The sequence below is a fragment of the Annulohypoxylon truncatum genome, assembly GCF_022578515.1.
Source record: "Annulohypoxylon truncatum strain CBS 140777 unplaced genomic scaffold F4807scaffold_2, whole genome shotgun sequence".
Classification (NCBI taxonomy): domain Eukaryota; kingdom Fungi; phylum Ascomycota; class Sordariomycetes; order Xylariales; family Hypoxylaceae; genus Annulohypoxylon; species Annulohypoxylon truncatum.
In genome coordinates, this window is record NW_025953788.1 from 1318232 (window position 1) to 1345260 (window position 27029).

A 27029-nucleotide genomic window follows, 5' to 3' on the forward strand; every position below is an offset into this window, starting at 1 on the left:
TCGCTTATCGCCAAGTACAAGGGATCTCTCACGGACGTATCCTCGTGTATGCATCCCGGGTATTCGTGCATTCATCATCAATCAAAACCCAATCCCAAATTTCTTTCTTTCTTCTTTTTTCATAGATCCCTTTTCCGTAACCCCTCAACTCAAACATGCAACCCCCAGTCTCCCAGGTACCTAAGCAACGCATCACGACTCAATCTCAGCCTGCACAGCCTTCTCATCACTAATAACCCCCACCTCGCCCGTCTCCTCATCGTCGCGATGCGCCGTCAACCCGACCTCCGTCGTCGAGAACGCATCCGCCGGATCGCGGTACGCGGGGACGAAGTTCACAGCGACGGCGTACGACGAAGCCATAACGAAGAAGCATAGGGGAACAACCATGGCGAAAGCGGTATTGCGCGCGTCGGCCGCGACGCCGGTGAGCGGCGGGACGGCGGCGCCGCCCATGACGCCCGCGACGATCCAGCCGGACCCGCGCTTGGTGTGGCGGCCGAGGCCGCGCATGCCGAGCGCCACGATGGTCGGGAAGCAGATGGATTCGAAGAATAAGGTGACGTACAGCATGGACATGCCGGTCCAGCCGCGCTGCGTGATGGAGGGGGCGATGAAGACGATGCACAGCGTGAGGAAGACGAGGAAGACCTTGCGCGCGCGCACGTACCGCATGACGAAGGAGCCGAAGAAGCGGCCGGCGGCGAACCCGCCCTGCGCGCCGGCCAGCAGCTGCGCGGCCTTGGAGTCGTCGGCCGCCGGCTGCGTGTCCCGGATGTAGTTGATGAAGTAGCTGGCGATGGCGATCTGGGCGCCCGTGTAGCAAAACTGCGCGAAGGCGGCGTGGAAGAGCCGGTACTGCTTCCAGAACGGCTTGTCGTCGGCGTTAGCGTGCGTCTCGGTCGCCTGGAAGGCCATGTCGGCGTCGGTGATCTCGGGGATGACGGAGAGGAAGAAGATGAAGGCGAGGACGAAGACGAAGATCGCGATCGCGATATACACCCATTGCACGTTTTGCAGGGCCGTCGCGTCGTCGAAGGCAAAGAAGACGTAGGAGCCTAGCACGGGGGCGACGACGGTGCCGATTCCGTTGAAGGCTTGCGATATGTTGATACGGATTTCTGCATATCGGGGCGGGCCGCAAACTTTTTATCCATGTTAGTACCGTCGTAATCCCGACGAATTGGATGACCTACCGGTGATGTATGGGTTCGCCGCGGTTTCTAGGGATCCCAGGCCATTACCGATAATGAAGATGGACATGCAGAATCCGGCAAAGGACTTAGCCTTGATGCAAGGGAACGCGACCAGCGCACCAATGCCTATAACATCACAGTTAATCTAGGTGGTTCTACACTTCGGTGAGTAAGCGCGACATACCGTATAAGCAAAGACCCCATATGAAGGTAGCTCGGTAGCCATAGTGACGCAGAATCCAATTGGCGTGACCGAGAGAAGCGAGAGGGTAGGCACTACAAGAGGAGATTAGCAAACAGGTCGCGCATGTGTTCCCGTAGGGCTAGACATACCCAAAGTATGCGGCTTGGAGACCGGAAGATCGCGACTTGGTGATATTAAGAGTATTTTGAAAATGCTTATTCAACGTGTCGAGAAGACCTTGGCAATGTTAACTTGAGTTCCATTCGCCGTCGAGAATAACCGACAGGCTTGGAGTATTGATGTTACGTACCATAACTAAAACCCCAGAGGAAGAAAAGAACGGTAACGAGACAGATGGGATACAGCGACTCCCTTAAAGTGAGTTCGGCAGCCTTGGTTCGCTGGTTATCCTTCGCCTTGAGGGACCTCCTCTTGACAAATTCCTTCAAGCCCATCTTGACCGGTTGTGAATACTCGAAGCCAAAGCCTAACAATCTTTCAAAAGGCTTTGCGCGGTCGCTGCGTTACCTCAGAATGAACAGTGTGACGAGTCTAGAACTCGGGCATGCAAATGGCGGGAAGGATCCTGCTATTTAATTAAATAGCAATGTTAATATAATGTTTTTCGACGCCACCGCTTGGCCACCGCTGGATTACCCCTTGTTCACTGGACTGCAGTTGAACGGGTTGTATCACCCTGATCACCTACACTCGTACTTCGTACTCAGCAGCATTCCTAGCCATTCCTGACAACCTTGGAAGATCCCAACCACGCAGACCACGCAGACCACGCTCCACGTTCGTCAGGGATTCTAGGATTTCTGGGGTCTAGTATGTGGGGTGAATCTTGAACTTGGAGATTTGCGGAGTGTGGAGAGACCGCAATTAGCCCGAGGACCGAGTCTCTTCGTGGTTTAGTAGCTCTCGAGAACGGTACTTGGGACCACTTAGGCTGGAAAACAGAATGAAAAGTCCGTCATAATGGTAAGGGCCTTAGTGATCCTCCGTATAGGTTACACACCTAATTGGTCGGCGATCCTGCCGTGTCTCATGCCGTATGACCCCATATCCTTGACCGTTCGACTTCAACTTGGAAGGATTCGGCGGAAATGTATCATCGCGGGGGAGGCTAATGGCGTTAATGACATTAATGGAGTGGCCTATATCTAGTGTAAACGCGAGCGTACTTCGCAAAACGTACGTGCGCTTCCCTGATGTGTCTGATGTGTGCCTTGCATCTCTGGAGTCACTTCCTATCGTGGGCGTGTAATTCATCAGACGATATCTCTGTTCGTGTTAGTTTCGCTCTAGGCCAATGTTTTGTAAAAAGTCATACCGGAGAAATCCGTGGGTCGCTATGTACAGCATTTCGGCGGGAAGGAGAACGAATGACGCGTCTTGGCGGCTATCCCGACAGGCTTCATTATTACTTACATAGAATGTTCTGTCGATCACGAAGGTCTGTGGAAGCTTAGAAAGCTTAGATCATTTCAACGCTGCTGAGGGGTTTATCGACCCCGAATAAACCCCAATTTCACCCCACTGAAGAAACTGAGGATTCGGAAATTTCCATTGCCTGTGAGAATGGATTCGAGCTCGATAACTGTATGATCTTGCTTAAATTACATCATGGAGATGAAGCAAGAATCCACTCTTGATACCAGAATGTGGTATTATTGGAAAGTTGGAGAGGCCCCCGCAAGTTGGAGAAGTCGTACTAAGTCGATGAATTCGCTCAAGAGGCTGTCTCCGTATCATGTTGGAGTTGAAGATGTCGTATACTTTACTAAGCAAAATCTTGAGCTATCACATTTTGACGAGTATCGAAAGTTAGCCTCTTGAATACCGAATGACACCTAGCTGTTACCAAAACGCGGCTGAATACTTTATTGGGGGGTCAAGGCTCTCAGAGCAATATTCAATTGAATTAAATCCGATGTATTAGAACAGGCTACGGATACTTTGGAGATGTAATGGTGATGCTTTGTGTTGGAAGTTACTGAGGTGAAGTCGCAAGAGATGAACTTTACTAAACGGATAGAGTGGATAGAGTGGATATTCGATTACTTAATCACAATACGCCATAGTGGTACCTGTATCCTTATAACCGGCCCATCCTCGTCCCCTTTATCATCTTCCCCTTTTACTAAATTAGCTAGTCGCCTACCTAAAAGTAGTTCGTCATAGGCGCTTAGGATTCCAATTTGCATCCGCGATTCTAACAGACGATTAAGTCGTCACGAGACTCATCGTCGCAATTAGTTGCTCCATATAACTAGTATTACGACCGTACTATCTAACGGGGGCAGAACCGGACGAAATCCACAACTGGGGCGAAATATGGGTTGCTCAAGTCGAAATCGGTCCGGCTTCACTATTGTGTTTCGACCTAACCTGCTAATGCCGAGCTACGGTCTAGACCTCAATCCACCACGGAGAAACCTTGATGGTGTCAGACGTAATTTTCAAAATTTTTGTTTTGAGAATCAATCGTCTTCTACACGTGTTTAAGGCATCTTCGTTCTCGAGGGTCTAGTATGGCACATCATCGTACGGGCACTCGAAGTTGGTGTAGCCGTAGCAGCTTAAGAATCCGTTCTTGACGTACAGAAGATCGTCTTCGTTGAAGGAAAATCAGCATTTTGCCCGAGGTCTTTTGAATGCTTATCCTACAACCAAACGTACCAAGCTGGACGGCAGCCTCCTGCGTCCCTCCACCAAGAAGTTCGCCTCTTGCGCAAGTACATGCCAACATATTCGAACCATGGGCTGAATAGAGGGTACAGCTATCGCAAGAGTTAAGGAAATTGCCCATCTTCTGAGCTCGGATGTTTCCTCCATCGTTGATGTAACACCTACGTCGAGCAGCATCCGTTAGTCCCTCTCCTGTGCATCATGGATGATGTGTAAGCATATGGACGGTTGACTTACATGCTGAGATCCAGGAAAGAACACCTTGATAGGTGAGGGCCTTTATATAAATTACCGCAGACCCCTCGAAGGTAGTAGATACCCGGTCTCTCTTGAGAGCTTACCAGCCCCAAGCTGTTGCTGTCGCATTGGAGACGGATGTCCTTGACAGGAGTGCCGTCACCAATGCTAGGAGAACCAGGGGTCGAATTGTTTCGATGAACCCCGATCGCCGTTGATACCTCCGAACCGACGCACACGGAGGTAAGGACGAATAGCATGGCTGCGATCTGCATCTTGAATACTCGAATAGATCCAAGCAAGGGAGTTGATCTTGGTACAGAAATGGCGTCCAGGAATGAGGTTTAAATTACCTCTATGTGCTTACCTACTTCAAACGTGCTCGATGTCACAAGTCGATAGAAGGCAGGGACGACGGGAACGACAAGTGCTTGCTTTCCCGTCTAAGGCGACATCGAATCTCCAGTCACGTACACAATGCACCTTTTAGTGTATCCACATCAGTTAATTATCGCGTCGAGCAATCAGTTCGCCATTGCCGTTTCTTCCTCACCCCCCTCCCCCCTTTTTTTTCCGAATCATACATACCTACTCTAGTACGTGTGGTCGCAGATTCAAAAAAATAGCCAAGAATATGTGTGAATTGAGGGTAACGTAATTCTCGTACTTACTTCTGTTGGCAGACGCCTTATTGGTTTGAGCCGTATAAGAGACGCTTGAGCAAGATATTTGCATTAGGGGAGCTGATCAAATTCAGCATCTAGATGTAGGTAGCTACATGACTACTAGGCATGTAAGGGGTTCGGTCATGGCTGACCTTCGTTATGCTCTCGTAAGCTATGCATGTGTCAATTGGAGAGCCTACGTATAAACCAAATGATGTTAATAAAAATAGCATATGCTCATTGGTCCTCTAATTATGAAATTAGCTTGGAGAAGGCGTTTTCAAAATAATGCCTGGCTTATCTGCCCTCAGTTATCCTTCGATAAAATCTGAGTAGTCGCTTGGATATTGAGCTGTGGGGAAGCCCATCCGATACGTATTCAAAGGCTTGACGATGGGTTCAGAACTTGTAAACTGAGACTACCTTTCTGAAGCTTTGATATAATCAGCCGCTTTGGAATGCTTAAGCTCCGTTTGGATGCTGAGAGTTTGCGACTAAACCGTGCCTCATTGATAAATATTACTCGTCAAAGCCAATAGTCTTATATTGAACCGATTCATGGTTTATATTTTCTTTAAACTCTTAATGAATCTGGACCTGTGACTTTGACTTGTGATTGTGACATGCGATTGTGACATGCCGGACTTTGACGGCGATAAGCTCGAGTGAGGCCCAGCTATTCGAACTCGAGTCATTGACGGTCCTGTATACATGACGATATTCCGGTAGAATTTGCCTTCGATAGGTCTCGTAAGAGTTCAAGAGGATGTCCGAAATGGATGGGAACAGAGAAGGGGTTCACATAGATCTATTAATAATCTTGAAGATTTCGGGATGAGGGTGTAGACGATAAGAACTTTTCAGCCACATTGCGGTTAAATGGGAGCTAACATGTGGTTCTTTACCTTGTTCTCAGTGGTCGAATTCGCCAAGCGGTGAGGCTTGGTGGATATGAATTGACTATGAGATGTGGCTTAGGCAGACTAATCGGCGAATCAGCACCCGAAAAATTCCATCTTTGCCCTTTTTTCTCTTGCCGGATCCACTTTTCCCGCCATCTTCCGACGAAATTGATAATTGTTAATTTTTTTAGTTGGCGCCGAAACATGAACAGCTTCTTCCTATTCCTACACAATACTTCCTAAAAAGCCTCAAAGCTTCGCCATTCCCCCACCAAAATATCCTCAATTGGGCCTCTCTTGTGACTGACTTAACTCCTTTGTCGTCACTTTTGTAAATCTCCACTCATCCTAATTCCTTTTTTTCCAATATCCTTATTCCACATCCAGTATTCAAGATGGCTGCAGCGCCCGCCGAGAAGACCGCCCCTCTTAGCGGTCTTGCCCTCTACTCCAGATTTGCCCTTGCCGGTGCCGTCTGCTGTTCCGTGACCCACGGTGGCCTTACTCCCGTCGATGTGTAGGTGCTCATATCCTTATTTTCGGCGAATTTATGCGCCAACAAGTGCTCGCACCAAATCGATGGGACTTTCCAGGTCGAATTCGTATATTTTGGAGTTTATTATATATGCGCCAACGCCATCCGTAGTGTACCCTGACTAATGTGAACTGCGTGTAGCGTCAAGACCAGGATCCAACTCGACCCCGTTACCTACAACAAAGGTCTCATCGGTGGTTTCCGCCAGGTTATCGCCAATGAGGGTGCCGGTGCTCTTCTGACTGGTGCCGGCCCTACCTTCGCCGGTTACTTCCTCCAGGGCGCTTTCAAGTTCGGTGGATATGAGTTCTTCAAGCAACAAGCCATCAACTTAGTCGGTCTTGAGAACGCCTCGCAATATCGAACAGGTGTCTACCTCGTCTCTTCCGCCTTCGCCGAGTTCTTCGCCGATATTGCCCTCTGCCCCCTCGAGGCCACCCGTATCCGTCTCGTCTCCGAGCCGACATATGCCAGCGGTCTTGTTAGCGGTTTCAGCAAGATGCTAAAGCAGGAGGGTGCTGGTGCCTTCTACGCCGGTTTCGGCCCTATCCTATTCAAGCAGTAAGCATAACTCGCACAGGCTTCATTTGAGGGCATCCCAGATGATATTAACTCTGTACAGGGTTCCTTACACCATGGCCAAATTCGTTGTTTACGAGAAGGTTGCTGAGGCTGTTTACCGAAAATTTCCCAAAAAGGACATGTCTGACGGTTTGCAAACTGGTGTCAACTTGGGATCTGGTTTAATTGCCGGTTTTGCCGCTGCCCTCGTTTCTCAGCCCGCCGACACCATGCTCTCCAAGATCAACAAGACCAAGGGTCTCCCTGGTGAGAGCACCACCAGCCGTCTTATCAAGATCGCCAAGGAACTCGGTTTCCGTGGATCTTACAGCGGTATCGGTGCCCGTCTCTTCATGGTTGGTACTTTGACCGCTGGTCAGTTCGCCATCTACGGTGGTATGTATCGCCCTTACACTCACAACGATTAAAACCGAGAATGGTACTAATTCGTTTATAGACATCAAGAAGGCCCTTGGTGCCACCGGCGGTGTAGAGATTTCGAAATAAGCGGATTTCGACCTCGAATAGACGATGGATATAATGAATAAATGGACGATACCACCTTAATGCATGGACCATTCACCATATAATGATTTGTGCATTTTGGAGGCGGCGTCGTCATTCTTCACGTCTGGCAGCTTGGCGTTGATTCCCGGTAAAAGCTGCTTTTCCTTTTCCATTTTTTGCATTAGACTAGATGGTACCGGACTGGTCTTGTAGGCTTCTCTTAAGGGTGTCATTTGCAATGAGGTTTTGGGGATGCCTCGAGCTTCAGATCCGGTATGTCATAGATGCATAGAGCATAGATGGGATGCATCTAGAAGAACAAGACGATACTTCCTGATATGGAGGTTGTATAATAGACTAGTTCATACTGTTCAAGTTTTTCCGTCTTGAAACACCAACACCACTCCTCTTTATAACTGTCGGGCTTATGTAGAGTAATGACAAACGTATGATTACGATGCAGAGTCGTAAGTCGTCAGAGGTGTTTAATAAGGATGTCAGACGAATATCAGGCCGCGGTAGTTGCATAATAACGGTTGATTGATTGGACGACTTTACATGTCACTGCATACCCGATTCAACCCTTGTAACCCTTGTGCATCCGCATGCTATTTTAGGTAATACGATCCGTCGATCTAATACCTCGGCTCCTCAATAGCAAGGGAGGACCAACAATGCGGAGATAATGCTCTCCAAACCACCAGCTCAAAGACCTCGGAGCATGGCTAGCTACGAAGTTGATACAACGTCAACTTCACCAGGGTAGGGGATGAAGGATATGCAAATATTGTCGCACTTATCAATGTCCACTCCTTTCGCTGCTAGCTAGATCATCAGTACGGGATAGCTCGGAATAGCTACCGACCACCACCAACCAACCAACCATGTCCGACGCAACCCGAAGAGTTCAAGCTCTGGGAAACCAGATTTCCCCGCCGACTTCCTCCTCCTCCTCCTCCTCGTCTTCCTCGTCTTCCTCAGAACTCCCCCCGATACAGAAGATCGCTGGCAAGTCGGCGGGCCCGCGCGTCGAAGGCAAAGTCGTCATCGTGACGGGGGCCAACTCGCCGCTGGGCATCGGGCGGGCGAGCGCGCACCAGTTCGCGGAGAATGGCGCGCGGGCGGTGTACCTCTGCGACTTCGACGGCGCGCACCTGGCCGCGCACAAGCGGGAGATGGAGGCGCGGTACCCGGGGGTAGACGTGCACGCGCGCCGGTTCGACGCCGCGGACGAGAAGGCCGTGAAGGACGTCGTGGACCACGCGATTGATACGTATGGTAGGCTTGACGTGTTCTTCGCGAACGCGGGGATTATTGGGACGCATGCGCTGTTCACGGATGTGGAGAGGGAGGATTTTACGAAGGTTATGGATACGAATGTTACTAGGTCCGTCTTCTACCTTACCTACCTTACCTACCTATTCACCCCTTCCGCGTATTATACAACAGAAGCCTTATAATTCACGTACGCTAACATGCCACTTAAACAAAACAGCGTCTTCCTAGCAGCCAAACACGCCGCGCCAGCCATGCGCCGAACCTCGCCCTCCAAGCCCGCGCCCTCGGGCAGCATAATCGCCACCGCATCCGTAGCCGGGCTACGCTCCAACGCCGGCTCAACACCATACTCAGCCTCCAAAGCGGCCGTCGTGTCGCTCGCGCAGACGATCGCGTACCAGCTGTCCGGGACCAACATCCGCGCCAACGCGATCTGCCCGGGCCTCATTGAGACGGGGATGACGGCGCCCACGTTCGAGGCGGCGCGGGCCCGCGGCACGAGCAAGAAGATCGGGCAGCTGAACCCGCTGAAGAGGGGCGCGGTCGCGGACGAGGTCGCGCGCGTGGCGCTTTTCCTGGGCAGCGATGAGGCGAGCTATGTTAATGGGCAGGCGTGGGCTGTGGATGGGGGGTTGAGTGCGGGGCATCCTTATGTGTTGGGGAAGATGGCTTAGGGGGCTGGTGTTGGGGGATTAAAATATTGAAATGTTGGAGCGTATGGCAAGAAGTTGTATTCGTATTTCCTACGTGCCTACACATGGATGTACACCTAAGGGCTGTAGGATGTCAGAAGAAAAATAGCCTTGAGAGCAGTTCTTGTGCACGAACGTCCCTACATACTATCCCGCCCGCACCAGTTCTAGCTTGCCATCCCAATGATCGTCCGTGCCTCTAGTCCGAACACGATACTCCTTTATAGCCGTAGCCACATCCTTAAATCGAGTGGAGCTCTTCGCTGCCTCTCGAATGGTGTTGTTCCTAGGCATGATCATAGCCTCCCACGCTGCGTGGAATATGTAAGTTAGTGGCGGTACCCCGGCAGCGACGTGGTTGGGAGTCACGGGCCCAATGTCATTGCGGAGGTTTGGGTCTTGCAGATTCCACATGTATTCGTTAACCGCGGCGTGTGGTGTGATGACTCCTGGTCCGATCCATACCGGGGCCGAATAAACGTTGCCGGACCACGATTGAGTCGCGTCGACGAACTGGGTCATGTATTCGGAGTCGATTTCTGAATAGGGATATGACTTTAATCGACCTGAAGTCCATTTCGCATATTCCTTGGTGTCAGGGGTTGGTTCGTGTGGCTTCGCGCCAGTTTTACTACTTCTAGATGTGATTCCGAATGATACATCTTCGTTGTCGAAAAAGCTTGTCGTATCTTGGCTGAAGTCGTCGTCGGCTGGGTCGAGGAGTTTGTCAAAGTCAATATCACCGCTCGTCGAGATGACGTCTACTCTTTCGGAAAATTCTGGCTCCAGCTCGAGGCGTATATGTCGAAGGCCCCTTAAAACCGAAGAGCCACGTCCGCGGAATAACGCTTGGGCGTTCTTGATAGCTTTCTGTTGCGCTGATGCAAGTTGTAAAAACTGGATGAGTCGATCGATTACCGGGCCCGTTGATCGGGCGGGGATTCTCGTGAGCGTTAATGAAGTGATGCGCGGGTTGGTGTCAGGTGTAAAAGCTAAGGGATAAGAACGTTGGATGTTCCGAAACATATGTTCTTCCGCAAGTCGCGCCGTGGATGCGGATGAATACTGTTCTATAGAGACGGACGGGACTTGAGTTACGAGGGAATGATGGACTCGTAAAGACCGGATTGCTGACGAGATGAGTGGCCGAAATAGGGGCGCGGAACCCGGAAAGCCTAGAATCTTCACGTCTTTGGAATTGGCTGGAGTGCATAGGCACGAATCGCATTCGAAGTGCTCGAGTCGCCCACGGGACGTTCTCAGAAGCCTTTCAATGCCTGACACCGTGAACTTATTCCCATTCAAGTACAAGTGTGTCAAACCGCCTTCTCGCAGGCCAGGTTGCCCCCTGAAACTATACCTCTTGGCTGTGCTCGACATTGCCTCGTCAAGCAACGACTCCTTTGCCGTATTCGCGTCGTCGCGCCTAGGCGGAGAAAGGCCATCGGGGCGAACAGCTTGCCATTCCTGCAGCTCTGTCTCGTCAGCTCGCTGAGAGTAAAACGGAGAATCGGCAAGATATCTCTCCAAGTTGTGCGGGCCGCAACTGTACTCCGATTCCACGACGAACTGGAAAGGCCCATACTTTCGGCTCCCGATGTTCTTCGGTTTGATCAACTTTCCTTCTTTTCCGAAATGCGCGTCTGTGTGGAAGTCGAAAAGAGAGACGCAGCGTTCGACAATCTCGTCAAGGATTTCGTCTCCTAGCTTATTGTAGCTCAGGTCGAGGCTCCATAACTGGCGCCGAAAGGTTTGGAATAGTAGGGTGGCGGTCGCATTGTCCATCTCCCGGCCAGCCACCCTCAATACGCGGAGTTCGGGTAATAATTTGGGGTTGAGAGACGACTGAAGTGCAGTTTTCACGGACCCAGGTATATAGGAGATATCCAAATACACCAGGCCCCTGAATAAGCCGGATTTAAAGAGCCTTGGCGTGAGTTCATGGCGACAGCGAGCTAGATCAAGTAGCTGTAAAGACTCAGACGTGCCGGTAGTGGTAGCCAAGGATTCCGGATTCAGTTCTGGATGTCCGTCCACGAGTAGGCATATGAGCCCCGGGAATATTTGAGGTAGCTGCTTGAAACTTTCTGAGATGGCTCGTTCGCTTGCTTCTGAGGAATAGAGTCCAGATGCCCGCGATGCGAAATTCCGAAAGTCCAAAGAGCGAACATAAGACCGAGTCTGAAGTCTAGCGGCCTTGATGTGTTTATTTATAAAACGACGATACCATGCTAAGTCTAGATATTCGTCTTAGTATAATATCGAGCTGTAGTAGGGAATGGGGTGATGCATAAATCCGGATAAAGAATATCTCATTTCGGAGATTTCAAAGCTCACCATCATTCGGATGCAGTCCAAGGCGTCTGATAGTCACCAACGGATCTTGCCAAAGACGGGGCGCAAACCGGCGATAAAACCGGTGATCGACCAGACAGCACCGGGACCAATAAATCACAGGGATGTAATCGGCCACTAGATCCAGCCAGTCCGGATTACTTATCGCATCCTCATATGACGGTAGTATCTCCATAACAGGCTCATCTCCCGAATTTAATGAATCATTTCGGGATACGTTCGCTCTGAGTCTAGGTATTGAATACCTACGTAGAAGAAAAAAAGTTGAAGAAGGCAAGATTGAATGGAGGTGGCGCATCACCTCATATGTCATTGTCTCCTAGTGTTTCCCGATTAGGGGTCATTTTTATTCTTCACCTTGCACCGCCACAACACCAACACATTTTCCTCTACTGGTACTTATTTAGGTACATTTTTATTCACGGAATATTGTGCTTATTGCCAAGGCCTTTGTGCTTGTAATGATTATTAGGAATGAACCTATTCGCTGTGTGCGACATCTATTCTATCAGTAAAGGGGTATGTAAGATTTGACCTTATGACCTAAAAAGTTCGCGGTAATTGGCCCATAATCTCAGGTTACCCCGTATGGACATGCTCGTTAGTCTCTGATTCGTTCTCCTCTCGATAAACTACTCGTTGTGACATCGTCGCTCCAATGCCGATGAGAAGTGTTACACAGGATATCGCTTCAATTGTCAGCACACAAACTTTTAATCATAGTAATAGAATTTACGAACCCCAGACTTTCTCTATCGAATTTTTGTATACGTCTATAATCTTAGCTTGCTCGTCAACGGGTATGTTGCGGATCGAATCTAGGCTTTCCAACGCTTTGGCTATGACCTATCGTAACGTTAGGGATTTAACAAGGGATGAAGACACAGTATTTTCGATTACCTCTTCCGAGTTTGGCATGTCGGCTAACTCGCGATATAGGCCTCGTTTAAGGAAGTTTTGTGTTAAGGCTAAGGAAACTCCTACGCCAACATCTCCAGCAAACGCAACGACCACGTTGAACATGGCGAGGAACGACGGTTGTTCTATTTAATTGTCAGCACGAGCAGCAACATCTCATCTCCTACCATGGGCGAATCCATCGTAGAGGTACCTTTCTTCTGTACAGTTGCAAATAGTGACACGATAAGAGAGCTTTCGAACACTCCGAGACTTAGACCGACGAGTAACAGATACGGGGCCGTTGCAGGCTTTTCGAGAGCTATGAACGATTCTCAGCAACTTGTCGATTTTATGCAGTAACATTGGTGCCTTACGCATCTTCCCCGTCATCGCCATTATGTATAAAATAAACCATATTATCATATTGCATCGTAGCAAGATCCAGGGGCTTCGATATTGTTTAATTATTAAGCCAGCTAGGAATGTTCCGAAGGGCCGTGAAAGAAATATGCACGAAAGCGCCCAGTCTCCAAATCCGGACGGGTTGTTGAATGATCGAGCCTCGATGTATACAGCCATGTTATAAGTAAACTAATACATGTCAGTGGTTAAACTTCTAGAGAGTTCACGGAAATTGAAGGTCTTACCGCGTTGAATGCATACACAACGAAGAAGGTAGTAGCAAAAAGAGCCAGAACAGCATGATGATCTAGCAGCCTTTTGATCGTAGAGGTGTTCGCCGAACGGTTCGTGGTGACTAGAATTAATCCACCGAACGCCAAGGGGGTGCAGGCAAACAGCACTATCACGGCAGGATGACTCCAGGGAAGTACATCTCCACCAAGATTGAGAGCGAATAGGGGTAACGCAATTGTAACGAACAGAAGAAGTATCTGTAAGAGGTCAAGTCGTGGTTTTGGAGAGTCTCCGTTCTGGTTTGGAGAAGTCGCAAGAGAGAAAGACGCTCCGACGAGCCCGGAAAGCATTACTATCGTCTCTATCCCGTATACCCTTAAGAGAATTCGTTAACGTAATTGTCGTCTTTTATTAAGGGTTATATGTCAATGCCTACGCTTGCCAACTAGATGCATCAGCAATAGCAGATCCTAAGGGGCCCCCGGAGACGTCTCCGGCCATCTGAATGAAAATGAGTAGACTACGCCAAAGGGCGAAGTCTTTCAACGGAACATTGTCTAAGCGAATTAGCTAAGTCACAACATGATCTCGCACCAAGAAAATTATACCATTTATTATGATAGTTACTACGAGGGATACTCCGGCACAGCCAGAACCGACAACGAGGCGAGCTAATACCAAATGTAAAAGTCGCGTACTTAGAGAACTATGATACGGGGTCAATAACTACACTAGAAAAACATATTTGCGAAGGGCTCCGAACCATAGCAAGAAACCGATAGTTGTGAGACCTGCAGCGAGCAGGAACGCTCTCTTACGCCCCTGGTTATTACTGAGATATGCGTACTTGGAAAATCAAAGTGTCAGAAGACCAGAAAACTGCCGTTCGAAGTGGTCAGAAAACGGCTTACGACGGGTTGAGAAGCGGTCTCAGTAATGGATCCAACCAGAATAATCCAAACCGCGTTACTTAATTGATGGAGGTCGGAAGCTAAGAGAGAAAATGGTCAAGTGAGCAATATTCTTGGCCATACGGGATCACATCCCTAAAATTCCGCGAGCAACCTACCAATTCTCTTGCTGTAGTTGGTCGAGAGGAATAGCAGATCAAAGTTGATAGTGAACATGCTAGACGATTTTTAGCTGAAGATCATGAAAAATATTCTTCGGCAGTTAGATTTTTGTACGTACCATAGTAGCGAGCTTGCCGCCGCTAGATACAGCAACCACTTATGACGCACAAGTGACTTCGTCGAGTCCGTAGAAATTACAGAATCGAGGACCAGGGGCTCCTCGTCTGCCAATAAACGGTCGCCAGAAAATCGATGTTCTAAATCTTCGTCGTGATGGTGGTCATCATCGTCGAGTTCGGCAACGGCAGCGGCAGAAGAGGACGCCATCGTAAACGAACAAGAAAGCAAAATACCGCCTTTCTCATGTGAAATGGTAAATGGCACGCGGTGAAATATGATATTCCTGCCACGTAGGTCAATACTAAAATCGATAGATCGATAGTTTGATGAAAAAAAGGAATTCTCACGATGTCACAGGAATCTTAGGAATCAGGAAGAGTAAATTCGGATAGCCGAAATGAGATGTTGGGGGTTTTCGCGTTCGGGTGAATGAATCCCACGCAACCTCAGAACCATGAAAGTTCGAAAGCTGGGAACCCTAGAACTGTGATTCTTACTCTAAGAGCCTCAGGGTGGTGTGGGGGCGGATCACGGGTCGGCACGGGTCGAAACTGGAGGGTATGACTGACGTGGGATTGGTCGAGCTTCGCAAGCTCGAATTCCATCGTATTAGGCAGCCTAAGTGGCACGACATACGCTTTGCCTGCCTCCTTGTAATGTGGCCTGCCCCCTATTACCCAGACGCGTGTGGTGTAACCTACCGTGTTTGTTAAGGATTAGCAGGTAAAAAGCACTTCAACTCATTCAGAGTGTGACAACATGCCAATAGGATTACATAACTACTTCTAACATGATAGCGAACTACTGCCCGCGAGTGGAGTTTCTGCACATGCTAACATACCAAAATAAAAACCGATATCACCCTACCAGGAGCCTTGAACTGACGCTAAGCCTCAGATGAATTGTTTTTTTGGCCCTCGTCCCTTGAATTATTCCGGTGTGTCTATGAGAGCAGCCGTCCGCCAGGGAGGTGTTGGAGGTTTTTTGCGTCAGAGGCGGAAGGATTTCACGTCAACTGGCTAAATACGCCTATGGCTGACAAGCCCGCTTACGTATCAACGCGCCTAGGGATCCCAAGGGGCTGTTGGAAGCCATTCGTCGGGAGCTATTTGATGAATCACCTCTAGAGATATAGCTCTGTCCCGACATTACCCGGCGAATTCGACCATAGATGTGTCGTCTTGGAGTCCATGAGGCATCACTGGATAGGAATCCTGTGTATCATTGGCGCCCGCACAGTTGCGCTTCAATATGAGGGTGTGGGCAGCGTTGGAAAAGATGCAGAGCCTCACCAATGCTATCGTGGGTTCTTCAGGAGGGATTCGAACATAAAATGGCTGAGGGTAGACCTAAATTTCTTCAGACTCGCTCAGAGTTAAAATTAGGCAATATATTGGTGCGACATAGACGAATGGTATATTTTTAAGTTGATCTTACCCCTGAATCGTTATCATGGCAGCTACTCCGCTGTCGTATTATCCTCCTGAGGATCAGCTCGCAGCTCGTATCAAAGCATTCGAATCCGGTGCTTCATTGACAAGTGAACGCCTCGGTTCGAAGGAGAATGTGAGGCTGCCACGTTCTTTGGACTCGCCCCTGGCTTGGACCCGTCAAGACATCGAGAAGGACATGCACCAGTGCATATTGAAGCTTTCAGAAGCCGATATCACTTCTCTGGAAAAAGCAGCAAAAGCATTCGAAGGTTCGTAGTGTCAGCCTCGTCAAGTTTCCTTTAAGTCTTGAACAGGATAGGTATAATAAATCTGAATATTCGGTTGCTTACTAGGGTCAACAGACCAAGCTATTCCGCTGTCCGACATATCCACCGAGAATTTCGTCCTTCCTCAAGAGCTCAAAGAACGCCTTCGGAAGGTATCTAACCAATGCTACTATGGCCGTGGATTTACCGTCGTTCAAGGCCTCGAACCCGATAAATACAGTCCAGAGTGGAATGTGATTCTGTATGCTGGCATCGCAGCACACGTGGCTCCCCAACATGGACTCTTGGATAAGAGCCGTCGCAAAGTTCTATGTAAGTATGTTACTTCCGTTTTCGTAGCTTTTTGTTTTGACCAATTCGGAATCAGGTCATGTCGTAAACGCGGCTAGTAAGGCCTCCCCTACAGAGGCAGCCCAAAAGTCCCCTGGATTTACGAATGGGCCCCTAGTGAGTCTCCTTGCCAATAGAAATGTTGACAGACTGACCTAATGCATTGAAGGCTTTCCACACCGATAACTGCGAGATCTTGGCTCTGTATGCTCTAGATGTTGCCACCACGGGAGGCCAGACGTTTGTCTCGAGCTCTTATCAGTTGTTCAACGAACTAGCCCAATCAAGGCCAGAGGTCTTGCAAACCCTTTCCGATTATTGGGTCCTTGACACGTAAGTGCAATATCAAAGTTTCCACCCTATTAATGACGAAATTCTAAAGTCATGAAAAGATTCAAGGATTATAGCCAGTTCCCCCCTGTCACGCGGCCCATGCTCCATGTGTCCGACACAGGAGATGTCATGTTCACGTATTCACGTTTCCCCATGGCCGGCTTCAAAGGGAAACAACGTAATTCGAGCTTGGCACCAGTAAGTGAAGCTCAGATTGCGGCCATGGACGCTGTGCAGTTTGTCATGGCGAAGAACGCAGTCCCCTTGCCCTGGAAAAAGGGTGATATCGCCTTCATCAACGACATGGCGATAATGCACGCACGGTCTTCTTTTACGGAAAGCGGACAGGGGCTCCAGCGACATCTGCTCAAGTTCTACCTTCGCGATCCGGCACAGAATTGGAAGATTCCGGAGAGCGCGCAGAAGCAGTGGGATAAGATCTATGGTCCTAACACTCCCGACGGAGGGAGGGATGAGGAATGGTGCATCAAGTACGAAGCCGGACAGGAAAACGACTGGGAGTCAAACGGATAATTCCTTCGAGATATAACTAACCCTTCTTCTCGCTCCAAGGTCTCCTCTCAGCTTCGATTCGTTGGACACGATTACAGTTTGACGACCCTTCTATATGTATAGCTTTGGTTTTGTTTGCTTTCATTTAACTAACTTGATACTGTGTATCTTCACTTGTTGAGATGGAGAGAAGACTGGCTGGGAGTCTTGTAACATTCCAGAATGGCAATTTGTATCAGTACACGAGAACACGTCGAAGTCAGGTAGCAGTCAGTCGTTATCAAGAAAGGGCCATGATAGCTCTAGCTCTTCGTCTAATAAATGTCGATTTGACGAGGCAACCCTGGTCTACCCATGATTCCGATCTCCTTTAAGAAGCCATTGAAACCCCCTCACCCCTTTCCCCTCCCATACAGTAAGAAAAGCTGGTGTTACATCACTGAACAAAGAAAGTCAAGGTACTTCACCAGGTATCTAACAAGTTTCTCCTCCAACCCTAGTATGTTATTGCCCACCCCTGGGGTATCCATCTGTGGTGTGGAATGTTCCGGCTTGCGGGTCATTTTGACTGAGCCGTTCGGTTATTGGAATATCCTCAAAGTCGGATAAGTACCTTGTCAAAGGGGACTTATCATTAGCTTTGTCAAGGTATCTGTCGAGGGAGTAGCTGGAGGCAGTTGACTGAGACACATTTGTTGTCGTTGTCGACTGTGTCTTTCGCCGTTGACGGGTCTTAGTTCCAGCTCCACCATTGGCGGGCTGGGGGTTTGACGCCATTTGAAATGTGTGTATCTATTGATATATGGCCTGATAATCGACGAACACTATAGAATTAGTCAGTATGCTGGTAATCATTGCATGTGGGATATTGTAACCCACATGCTAGCACTTTAGTCGAGTTGGTCTAATATTTGCTGAGTAGGTACCAGAATTTACTCTCTGCTGGAATGCTCGGAATGATATGCTTGAATGATACAGGCATGACGTTTTCTTTGTACTGATTGAGGCTGAAATTTTTCATATCATTGCCAATCTCTACCCCCATAGCTAGGATGCCAAAGCATACGAAGTATATACATCGTACCCATCGTTTACGAGCATAGCCTATTACTGAGGCCATCGTGGTCCCGTACCAACCTGCTTTCTTGGACTGTAAGTAGTTTCCGACTCCCTAAACCGTCCCGACTTCCTAGCTTAGCTACTTAAGATTAGGCATAACCGAAAATTTATTCTCACCGACTTCTCAAACTGGGAAAAGAAGAACCTTAATATCGCAGCGACTTCGTCCTGATCACGGGATCGTCGTGGTTTTGATGTCCAACTACCGGACCTAAATACCGGGTCTTTTGCGTTGCATCTTCAATAATGCCTACGTCTAAATAGACATCGGCCAATCGTTGACTACCGAGAAAATGTGATAGAGATCTTAATTGGATTTCCGGACAAGGCTCTAGGGCTGTACATGTACGTTCCCTTATTAGGAAAGGGGGTCTGTTGATAACATGTCAGCAATAGTGGGTGGAGGCATGGGATCAACAGCGATATCGCAGATGAACCACTGAGGGATTTATCTGGTTGTGCCGGCGGCAGGGTCGCATCAGATTCCAATCTTATTGAATGTATGGGCTGGGCATTATTTACCGTCATAATCTAGAGAGCCGCAGACACTCTATCGTGTCTTGGTGTCAATGCCAATCGAACAATGGGTTAGAGGATAGATACTATTGAGACAAACCTAGGCCCACCTCGTACGACTACGAGAGACTCGATTTATGATTCGTTAAAAATTACCTATCCATGCCTACCATGTCAGTGATGGTTCAGATGTTTAAAATAAAAGGGGGATAATTAAAGGAAACCAAATTAGTGTATGTGGAATCATAAGGTGCCTAGTTAGGACTCAATATTTATATCCGTATTCACACGTATGAGAATTTAGACAGGGGGTTATATAGGTAATATTGAAACTACGCATGACTGGACAACAAAATTGAACTTTCATATATATAAATTACCTTGTGTAACGCTTCTACGCGTTTGGTAGAATATTTGACTTCGTCGTCGATGAGGCGTCTAATTCCAAAAATGGGCGTCGGAAGGAGGAAGAGTCTGTACATGCCAAAGATGCAGAAATGTATGAATATACCTAGACAGACACGTGGCACCGAGATTCAACCATCCGAGATATGATATAACAACGGGTGCTTCGGGGGGCTGTCACATTTAGAAGATTAGACTTTTCCCGAACAAGTGTTTAGGCTTAGAGACCTGCATATGTAGGGACTTCGGATTGTGGAGAGGCATGTGGTCCAAGATTTCCAAACTGCTACATGTTAACCTTGCGCAAGGCGGGCTACTGCCGACAAGACCGAAAGAAGCGACTGTACCTATTTTTGTCCGAGAAAGAGAATGGAAGTGAGCAAGCGCAGAAACAAACTAGAAGGCTCCCACTTCATCTCAACCTGGGGGGCAGTCTTCGGATGAGTCATTGCCCAAAGCTGGAGCTTCTCTGCTTCGCCGTCCACCTGTATAATGAACGAGCCACATTCGGCAAAGCTAAGCTCCTCATAAAGACATCTCCCCATCGGGCTCGCTAGAACCGTAGTGCATATGGAGTTTCGCGACGCTCGCTCCAGACCCCATCGACACAGCCACGTTCCCGCTCCCCTGCGCCGAAAAGCCGGACGGGTGGCGAGCAGCCATAGGTGGATCTGGTCCGTTCCATACTCGCTAAAGTACAGCTCGAAAGCTTCGTTCATACGCTCCTTGAACTTCCTGAAGTGAATTGGATTCGCATCCTTCCGCCGGCACTGCTCTTCTGGGTCATCGGGGATACCAAGATCTAGGTATTCGCGGTCAGCCAAATTTGCATTGCCACGATGCCGGTCTTCTTAGCTTTCGTGCCCTTGAATTCTTCTTACCACTTCCTCGGTGAGCTTTACTGATAGAGATATCCCAGACGGACAATGCAACGGCCTTATTGTCATTATCACTCGCCGTGACAATAATTACTTCATACTTATCAGGTTGTTCAAGGTACTCTCTATACTCCTGCAATATCCACTTGCGATTGTCCTCCGGATATTGTCCTCTGTACGGGAATCTGTAGTCGAATTCTGGGTCGTCTGGGAATCCTTCCTGGGCCACGGTCGCGATGTCTTCCAGATCGTCCGAGGTCGCTGTTCGCAGAGCCAATCGCGTGTCCGGCGGAAAATCCCCCATGGTCTGCGGAACAATTCAAGGTGGATTACCTTGTCGCGTAGGCGGAAACGCAGGGTTAAAAAAAAGGGGCGGAGGCCAGCCTCGTTGGGCAACAAAAAGACGTCTGTGCTGGACATGACACCATATGTCATGTCGAATCTTGCCACGTCTTATTATTTAAGCGAATCTTGATCCCAATAAAATCCCATCCCCGTATGAATCCCAGGTGTATACCACTCTACTTCACCGGTGGCCTTGAGCTGGATTTCCCCGCAGTTTCCGATTACTGTAAAGGGAAATCGGTACTAGAAGGAGATATCATACATATGTATGTCTGCAGCAGACGTATGCATGTATATAATGTAAGATAGTCAGATGCGCCGTACAGCCCGAAGGACAGTGTCCATCAGCCTCTTTACGGCCACCGAGAGACCGATGACCCCGTTAGTTATGAGTGATCGTTAGCCGACGGCAGCCAATGGCGGCCAATGGCGGCCAATGGCGGCCCATGGACGCTCCGAGACCGTTATGAATGCTGAACATGCACACAGCCTCATGGGCGCGCATTCATAGATTTGCCATTAAAAAACTGTGCGGTGAGCCCATTCCCCATTCCCCATGTCACAACACCTCATCATGAGTATTCCCCACACATACCCATACCCATCCCGCTGTCACATCCGGAATATCTTCAACATTGTTGGGGAAAATGGCCTCTTTCGATCCTTGGGAGCTCTCTGCAGCGTCGACATCTTCATCGCCGTCTGGTAGTGACGAGACGGAAGACTATTCGAACCCGTCCCCCATCTTAAATCCCTCAGTGATCGGCTCTACGTCAGCCATGTCTTATTTGGGAAATGGATACCCCCACGTGATCGAAAAGGTAGAAGCAAGCCGCGGCCAGGTAGACATGAATTGGCGTCCGCAAGTGCTGTATGCTAGGAGCGATCATGCAACTCTGCCCGGGATAGATCAGAGCCGGGCCATTGACGGGCCAGGCCGCAGCAGAGATCTGGGGGAGCTCACCATCGTGCCATACAAGGGTCCGAAAGTGAAGACAAAACGCGAACCCGCATGCCACCGCGCTTGTCGCGTAAACGCCCTCGTTAATGACAAGGTTGGTGGCTTTCTACGTAGCTGCCAAGTGTTGTCTCTCCCCCCCCCGTAATCCCGGCTAACAGCATATTCCGTATAGAATCCGAAGTCTGAGTTCAAGCGTGACAAGAATGGCCTATTCCAGGGGTCTTTCCAGACCTTTGGGGCTAGTGAAAGGATCCGCTCCGACTTGAATGTCGGATCTCGATCTACCACCGCTATCACTAGGGAATATGGCGCCTGCGGGAGGTGCCAACAACAGAAGTTGAGAGTAGGTCGACTTGGCGACTTGCAGCTATACCCGCGAGTTACTCACCGGTCACTTGTACTTACTGAGTATTACACAGTGTAACATGACGAGGGACCCATTCATGCCGTGCGAGAGATGTTCTAAGGTAACTCACGGGTATCTAAAAACACCTTGCATACGCGTGAAACTCCGCGGTCTGCATCTACACCGGCGAGGTGGGCGAATCACGGAACCCCCGCCAAGTATTTCGGGCATGACGGTTAACGTTGCTTCTAGGCTCGACCCTCAACAACAACCTCGAGAATTGGACTGCCGCTCAGGACCGTCTTTTCAAGAAATGCCTTGTCCAAAACGGCGGTGAGAGGTTTAAGCCTTTGACAGTTCTAATTACTCAGGACCAGGGAATCGTGATTCCCGTCACCATCCGGAGGTTCACGCCATCCTCGACCGATACTATCAGTTGGAAATGGCGGGACAAGGCCTCTCAGGAGAGGGTTATGGAGATGCCCCCTTTCTACATCTGCAACGTCGAGGAAGCGGCACGTAATATGTGGCAAGCCGTAGTATGTAAGAAAGAGGAGTACGTCAATTGCTTACTCGGGGCCGCGAACCCCATCATTAGAAAGACGTTCGAGGCGGCGTTTCGGTATTTGGAAGTCTCCGGCGTATGTGTCCCCCCTCTCCCTGTTGCGATCGTGTTCTATTGTAGTAACAACCATTACAGAGCAGCCTTGTGTTGAATTGCCTTATGTATTGGGTAGCGACTCGCTTTATCGAGAAGCCATGGCGAATATGTAGCAACCTCCCCGGCTTTGATCCACCGTATGATCCTATGGATCCAAGTGACCCTAATGGGACGCGATGTCCCTTTAGCGGAATCATTCCCGTCACTCCAATAATGGACACGCAGATCGACGATATAGCGATAAGGTCCATCCTCGGGCCACTCGAGACGAAGATATTGAATGAGTTGGACCAAAAGATTCACGAGAAGGAGCGGAAGAATTGGTTCGATATCTACCTCGCCACGTTCATCATGATGAATAACTTCGAGTTCGTCTTTACCGATGTTATCGACTACACTAGCCGTCACGGGTTGAAGGTAAGCTTTTCGTCACTCTTCGTCTACCTCCATGGCGCAAGGTTTATTCTATACTAACGCCAATAGCCATCTTCCACCGGTGCTTCTTCGCTTAGCAAGGGGTACTTTCATGCCTGTAAGACCATGCTCGTCTATTTTCGCTTTGCATGTAATGGCCATGCCCCATTAGCGCTGTCGTGGCAGAAACCAGCCGCGCCGGTCGACGGTTTATCATTTGACCAACAGGAATATCTCCGAGATATCAAGAAGGACGTCAACCGGCAAAGGAGGTCATTGGAACGCTGGCGGGGTGGCTCGGTATATAAGACGCCTCTGTACCTATGTTACCAAGTCTTGGCTGAAGATTGGAGTCCTACTGTCGCGAATGCCGAACCGCTAGACGACTTCACGGAGGAAGACTTTCTAACCTCATAGCGCCCTACCACATTTATCCGACGTAGTAGTTCGGTATAGGAGCATCTGGGTAGTCGCTGTCGTTGAACTAGATCCCGTGTACGACACATTGACACTGAAACCATTATTGTAGTACTGCGACGCCGTGTTGATTTAGATATCACAATTACAGTCGTGGTTTGTTGCGGCCATCTAATTTCGGGGACAGGCAAAGTGGTGTTTAGGCGCACGGTATTTCGGTTTATGAAAGACAAAAGTAGGGGTGACTTCAGCTTCTTAAAATTGGTTGGGTACGAAAACTCTCCTGTCCTGTTTGAGTACCTATTAACAAGTAGATGATAAACACCAGAGCAATGATAATGAATTTTATGGGAAAGTAGTATTCACCATCTCCATTAATGGTCAATACGTACAGTTTTCACATTTCTCCAATGCGATTCCCTCCCTGGGTATCCTAGTAGTCGTACGAGCACGCGATCGTAAAAAGGCCTCAGTTCTTTCCCACGTCCTCTTTCAGCGCCACAATCCTGTTGAGGACGATACGATCGTCTGTAGAGTCGGAATCCAGTGCGAAATATGCAATGCGCATAGCCTGGAAACGAACGCTCTCGGGTCCACCCTTGCCGAGCTCGCTTTCACCTGCTGCTTCTGGCCATGGAGCCCTCTTCTTAACCTCATCGAACCCAGATTCTATTAGGGCATCCTGGTAGATCACTTCACTTTCCGGGTTAATATCATTCAGGAACCCTCCGGGGGCGTCATTCGGGTTATCGGACTTGAATAGTGAGTTGTAAATTCTGACTTCTGCTTTTCGCGTACCCGCTGCTTCGGTCGAGACCCATTGGATGTATGCCTTGGGCTTCTTCGTCTCCTTGTCGAATACGGCTCGGATTTCGGTAACTTTGCCGGTTGCATCGTCCTTCGTGAATGAGGTTGCCTTAATGGGATAAGGGACCTGAAGAAGTCCAACAGTCTAAGTGACAGAAGTTAGAAATAGCCGATCAAGAAGTTAGAGAAAATTGGCATAGCCTCACCTTTCCGGGAGCAAGACGGAAGAATGACGGATCCGCTTCCTCCCTGAAGTCCGACCGATCAATATAAACAGTCTTGGTAAATTTCACGTCGTGGGAGCCCATCTTAGGCTCCTTCGGGCTGAACGGAAGTGTAATAGACTTCCCATCAAGATCATCAGCATCTTCGATGACCACAGGGATGGGATCTAAGATGAGCATTAATCGAGGAACTGTACGTTCCAAGTATTTGCGAATTGCCTGGTCGAAGCGTTTGATTTCGATGACAGAGTTGGCAGTGGTAACACCGAGTTCATTGACAAACTCCAGGATAGCACCGGGAGGGACACCTCGACGCTTGATCCCGATCAACGTGTAAAGGCGCGGGTCATTCCAACCCCGTACAATCTTCTCTTCAACAAGCTTCAGGATCTTTCGCTTGGAAAGTAATGTGCCGGTAATCGAAAGTCTTCCATATTCTCTATAGAAGTATTAGCGGTTTAATCTATGTGCTTTTCTTACAACACAAAACGTACCGTTGCATCGGCTCGTACATTCCGAGGGTCTTGTTCAGCCATTCGTAGCTAACTCTGCTTTGGACTTGAGGCGTAAGAGTTAGTAGATGTTACGTATAGTGTGGGAGAATGAGACATACCGAATTCCGTAGTGCAGAGGGAATGTGTCTAACCAACGCGATATTAGATTAAGTCAACTCGCGATCGGCACATCTATTGATACTTACGATGCCCTCAAACGAGTCGCAGAGACAGTGTGTGAAATCATAAGTTGGGTAGATCTTCCAAGTATCGCCAGTGCGGTAATGGGGTTTCTATGACCAAAGAGTCAGCTTCTAACGATCATGATATTAGGAAGTTCCTGAATACACTCACATCAAGAACTCGGTAAGCTGCAAGGTCCCACATCTGCGGGTTTCCGTCCGTGATGCTTGAATTCTGTTAGCTTTACTACCTAGCGCCTCCACGTCCTTTTCTTTGGCAGATAACTCACTCTATATGAACATTAGCCCAATGCAACAAGCACACACAATCTATGTCTAGTCCGATAAGTAACAGACTAACCTTGCTTCATCCTCAGGAAAGCTTCCTGAGGTTTATATTTTCCATCTCTCATATCTCTGAATTTATTCAGATTCTCGTCCACTGATTGTTCCGCATGCTTACAACGGTAACGGGGGCCGGCAGTACCCTTCTCACCGCCGCGTTGAAGCTTAATTTCGGTATCACTGCATTGGCAGACGTACGCTCTCTCGAGTCCTATAAGCTTCTCGGCGAGATCGTAAAGCTTTTGGAAGTTGTCGGAGGAGTAGGTAATCTTGTAGGGCTTGAAGCCCAGCCATTCTACCATCTCTAGGATGGCATCGAAGTACACCTGCTCCTCAGCTTCAGGGTTCGTATCGTCATATCTGTAGATAGTATCGTGTAAGTCGCGACGACAGCGCATATGGTTTTACAATTCTCCTCACCGAAGATAGCATTGACCTCCGTGGTACCTGGCAAACCCGAAGTTAACTGCGATGGCCTTCGCGTGTCCAATATGTAGAAACCCATTGGGCTCGGGTGGAAAACGAGTGAAGACAGGCTTCATAGGTCTAATCTTGAAGACATCATCAAGAAAGCCGGTCTTGAACATATTGTTAGGATCAATGGCCGGTTCTTCTGTACTAGCTTTAGCTGGCTTCGAGGCCGGCTTAGCCTTGTCTTCACTTTTCGCCTCGCTTCTTGCAGCCTCTTTCGCCTTAGCCTTCTCGCGTTTCTTCTGTCTCTTCTTCAACTCGGCCTTGGAGATCATCTCCCCCGTCTCCTCGTCGAGCTGCAGTTTAGCAGTGCTCTCTGCTAGGTCCGCCATGATTGCGGTTTGTGTATCGCGTAACAATTAGTTCGAAATGACAAGTATCAGATTGGGTTTGAGTCTAGTCCGTCTTTGTGTTTTTGTGTTCGCATAAATAAGGTTGTCGAAAGGGATCACGTTTCGCGATAATTATTGAGTAGAATAGAGTCATAATTCTGCCCCTCGTCTCAAAGAGTCGATCGGGTTGATGCAAAACATCTCCGATAAGATAAGCCCCTCTTAAGTGGGTACCTCTGTATGCCTCCGTGCTCAGGATATGTATCCAGGTACCAGAATAGGGGTATGGCCAGTGCGTCAGGGGCTGCTATCCCAGGTGGTAGGTACCAAATATCCTTCACTCAGCCTTCATATCCCAACTGTTTGAACTACGAATTATTGAGGTCTATTGCCTCATGTAAATAGGGGCGTTCAACTTCCCAGTGTCTATAAGAACTAAAGCGCTGGAAGCAAAGAGAAAACAGGTAGCTGGATACGCGCTATGTTGTAATCATAGTACGATCGCTGTAAGTTGATTTAGCCTAAAGCTACCTATCTTCCTGATGAATAGGTACTATATCACATGATTTATCATAGGAGAACTCCATCATAAAGATATCCTGTCCATGAAGTCTGCATCCTGCGTTGCCTGTATGGTATGCCGGTCACATATCCTATAAAGCCGGAGTATCACATTAAGTC

General features: G+C 48.7%; 10 protein-coding genes across 10 annotated transcripts; 4 read left to right on the top strand and 6 right to left on the bottom strand.

Moving 5' to 3' along the window:
- Positions 1-192: 192 nt before the first annotated feature.
- F4807DRAFT_456014 (MFS general substrate transporter) lies at positions 193-1835 on the bottom strand (the record flags this gene model as incomplete). Its single annotated transcript, XM_048000818.1, has 5 exons — positions 193-1145; positions 1197-1322; positions 1381-1472; positions 1530-1617; positions 1691-1835. The coding sequence occupies 5 exons, from the start codon at positions 1833-1835 to the stop codon at positions 193-195; spliced, it is 1404 nt and encodes a 467-aa protein (XP_047858896.1).
- A 2077-nt stretch (positions 1836-3912) lies between these two features.
- On the bottom strand, positions 3913-4586 carry F4807DRAFT_456015 (uncharacterized protein; the record flags this gene model as incomplete). The annotated part of the gene is made up of 3 exons (XM_048000819.1): positions 3913-3998; positions 4066-4235; positions 4312-4586. 3 exons carry the CDS (start codon positions 4584-4586, stop codon positions 3913-3915), a joined length of 531 nt encoding a protein of 176 aa, XP_047858897.1.
- Positions 4587-5862: 1276 nt separating this feature from the next.
- Positions 5863-8060, top strand: F4807DRAFT_407747 (mitochondrial carrier). The gene is made up of 4 exons (XM_047996398.1): positions 5863-6395; positions 6555-6974; positions 7036-7370; positions 7432-8060. The coding sequence occupies exons 1-4, from the start codon at positions 6274-6276 to the stop codon at positions 7479-7481; spliced, it is 927 nt and encodes a 308-aa protein (XP_047858898.1). The 5' UTR covers positions 5863-6273; the 3' UTR covers positions 7482-8060.
- Positions 8061-8067: 7 nt separating this feature from the next.
- F4807DRAFT_125563 (NAD(P)-binding protein) lies at positions 8068-9516 on the top strand. Its single transcript, XM_047992924.1, has 2 exons — positions 8068-8868; positions 8977-9516. Exons 1-2 carry the CDS (start codon positions 8366-8368, stop codon positions 9431-9433), a joined length of 960 nt encoding a protein of 319 aa, XP_047858899.1. The 5' UTR covers positions 8068-8365; the 3' UTR covers positions 9434-9516.
- F4807DRAFT_468294 (uncharacterized protein) lies at positions 9405-11981 on the bottom strand (the record flags this gene model as incomplete). The annotated part of the gene is made up of 2 exons (XM_048002587.1): positions 9405-11688; positions 11789-11981. The coding sequence occupies 2 exons, from the start codon at positions 11979-11981 to the stop codon at positions 9599-9601; spliced, it is 2283 nt and encodes a 760-aa protein (XP_047858900.1). The 3' UTR covers positions 9405-9598.
- A 255-nt stretch (positions 11982-12236) lies between these two features.
- Positions 12237-14893, bottom strand: F4807DRAFT_125255 (MFS general substrate transporter). The gene is made up of 13 exons (XM_047992923.1): positions 14883-14893; positions 14534-14818; positions 14412-14470; positions 14254-14333; positions 14106-14188; positions 13951-14048; positions 13779-13899; positions 13354-13717; positions 13081-13297; positions 12918-13025; positions 12707-12849; positions 12547-12652; positions 12237-12495 (listed from the first exon to the last, which is right to left on the bottom strand). The coding sequence occupies exons 2-13, from the start codon at positions 14740-14742 to the stop codon at positions 12386-12388; spliced, it is 1698 nt and encodes a 565-aa protein (XP_047858901.1). The 5' UTR covers positions 14743-14818; positions 14883-14893; the 3' UTR covers positions 12237-12385.
- Positions 14894-15564: 671 nt separating this feature from the next.
- Positions 15565-17533, top strand: F4807DRAFT_125209 (Clavaminate synthase-like protein). Its single transcript, XM_047992922.1, has 5 exons — positions 15565-16237; positions 16331-16567; positions 16623-16702; positions 16755-16918; positions 16978-17533. The coding sequence occupies exons 1-5, from the start codon at positions 15988-15990 to the stop codon at positions 17450-17452; spliced, it is 1206 nt and encodes a 401-aa protein (XP_047858902.1). The 5' UTR covers positions 15565-15987; the 3' UTR covers positions 17453-17533.
- Positions 17534-19528: 1995 nt separating this feature from the next.
- On the bottom strand, positions 19529-20997 carry F4807DRAFT_125152 (acyl-CoA N-acyltransferase). The gene is made up of 3 exons (XM_047992921.1): positions 20353-20997; positions 19819-20273; positions 19529-19754 (listed from the first exon to the last, which is right to left on the bottom strand). The coding sequence occupies exons 1-2, from the start codon at positions 20651-20653 to the stop codon at positions 19819-19821; spliced, it is 756 nt and encodes a 251-aa protein (XP_047858903.1). The 5' UTR covers positions 20654-20997; the 3' UTR covers positions 19529-19754.
- A 344-nt stretch (positions 20998-21341) lies between these two features.
- Positions 21342-23733, top strand: F4807DRAFT_468302 (uncharacterized protein; the record flags this gene model as incomplete). Its single annotated transcript, XM_048002588.1, has 6 exons — positions 21342-21749; positions 21828-21998; positions 22075-22192; positions 22254-22642; positions 22702-23079; positions 23146-23733. 6 exons carry the CDS (start codon positions 21342-21344, stop codon positions 23491-23493), a joined length of 1812 nt encoding a protein of 603 aa, XP_047858904.1. The 3' UTR covers positions 23494-23733.
- A 229-nt stretch (positions 23734-23962) lies between these two features.
- Positions 23963-26348, bottom strand: F4807DRAFT_456022 (glutaminyl-tRNA synthetase; the record flags this gene model as incomplete). Its single annotated transcript, XM_048000820.1, has 8 exons — positions 23963-24445; positions 24507-24963; positions 25019-25082; positions 25138-25165; positions 25225-25311; positions 25373-25427; positions 25558-25905; positions 25966-26348. 8 exons carry the CDS (start codon positions 26346-26348, stop codon positions 23963-23965), a joined length of 1905 nt encoding a protein of 634 aa, XP_047858905.1.
- Between the last annotated feature and the right edge of the window lie 681 nt (positions 26349-27029).

Coding starts and splice junctions, on each gene's coding strand:
- F4807DRAFT_125563 (XM_047992924.1), top strand. CDS start 8,366: ATGTCCGACGCAACCCGAAGAGTTCAAGCTCTGGGAAACCAGATTTCC. Junction 8,869..8,976: donor ATGGATACGAATGTTACTAG/GTCCGTCTTCTA, acceptor TAAACAAAACAG/CGTCTTCCTAGCAGCCAAAC.
- F4807DRAFT_125255 (XM_047992923.1), bottom strand. CDS start 14,742: ATGGCGTCCTCTTCTGCCGCTGCCGTTGCCGAACTCGACGATGATGAC. Junction 14,049..14,105: donor ACTATCGGTTTCTTGCTATG/GTTCGGAGCCCT, acceptor CCCGTATCATAG/TTCTCTAAGTACGCGACTTT. Junction 13,298..13,353: donor TTGTGTATGCATTCAACGCG/GTAAGACCTTCA, acceptor GACATGTATTAG/TTTACTTATAACATGGCTGT.
- F4807DRAFT_125152 (XM_047992921.1), bottom strand. CDS start 20,653: ATGGGGGATTTTCCGCCGGACACGCGATTGGCTCTGCGAACAGCGACC. Junction 20,274..20,352: donor TAAAGCTCACCGAGGAAGTG/GTAAGAAGAATT, acceptor GCGAATACCTAG/ATCTTGGTATCCCCGATGAC.
- F4807DRAFT_407747 (XM_047996398.1), top strand. CDS start 6,274: ATGGCTGCAGCGCCCGCCGAGAAGACCGCCCCTCTTAGCGGTCTTGCC. Junction 6,396..6,554: donor GGCCTTACTCCCGTCGATGT/GTAGGTGCTCAT, acceptor AACTGCGTGTAG/CGTCAAGACCAGGATCCAAC. Junction 6,975..7,035: donor GGCCCTATCCTATTCAAGCA/GTAAGCATAACT, acceptor AACTCTGTACAG/GGTTCCTTACACCATGGCCA.
- F4807DRAFT_125209 (XM_047992922.1), top strand. CDS start 15,988: ATGGCAGCTACTCCGCTGTCGTATTATCCTCCTGAGGATCAGCTCGCA. Junction 16,238..16,330: donor AGCAGCAAAAGCATTCGAAG/GTTCGTAGTGTC, acceptor TAGGGTCAACAG/ACCAAGCTATTCCGCTGTCC. Junction 16,703..16,754: donor GATTTACGAATGGGCCCCTA/GTGAGTCTCCTT, acceptor AATGCATTGAAG/GCTTTCCACACCGATAACTG.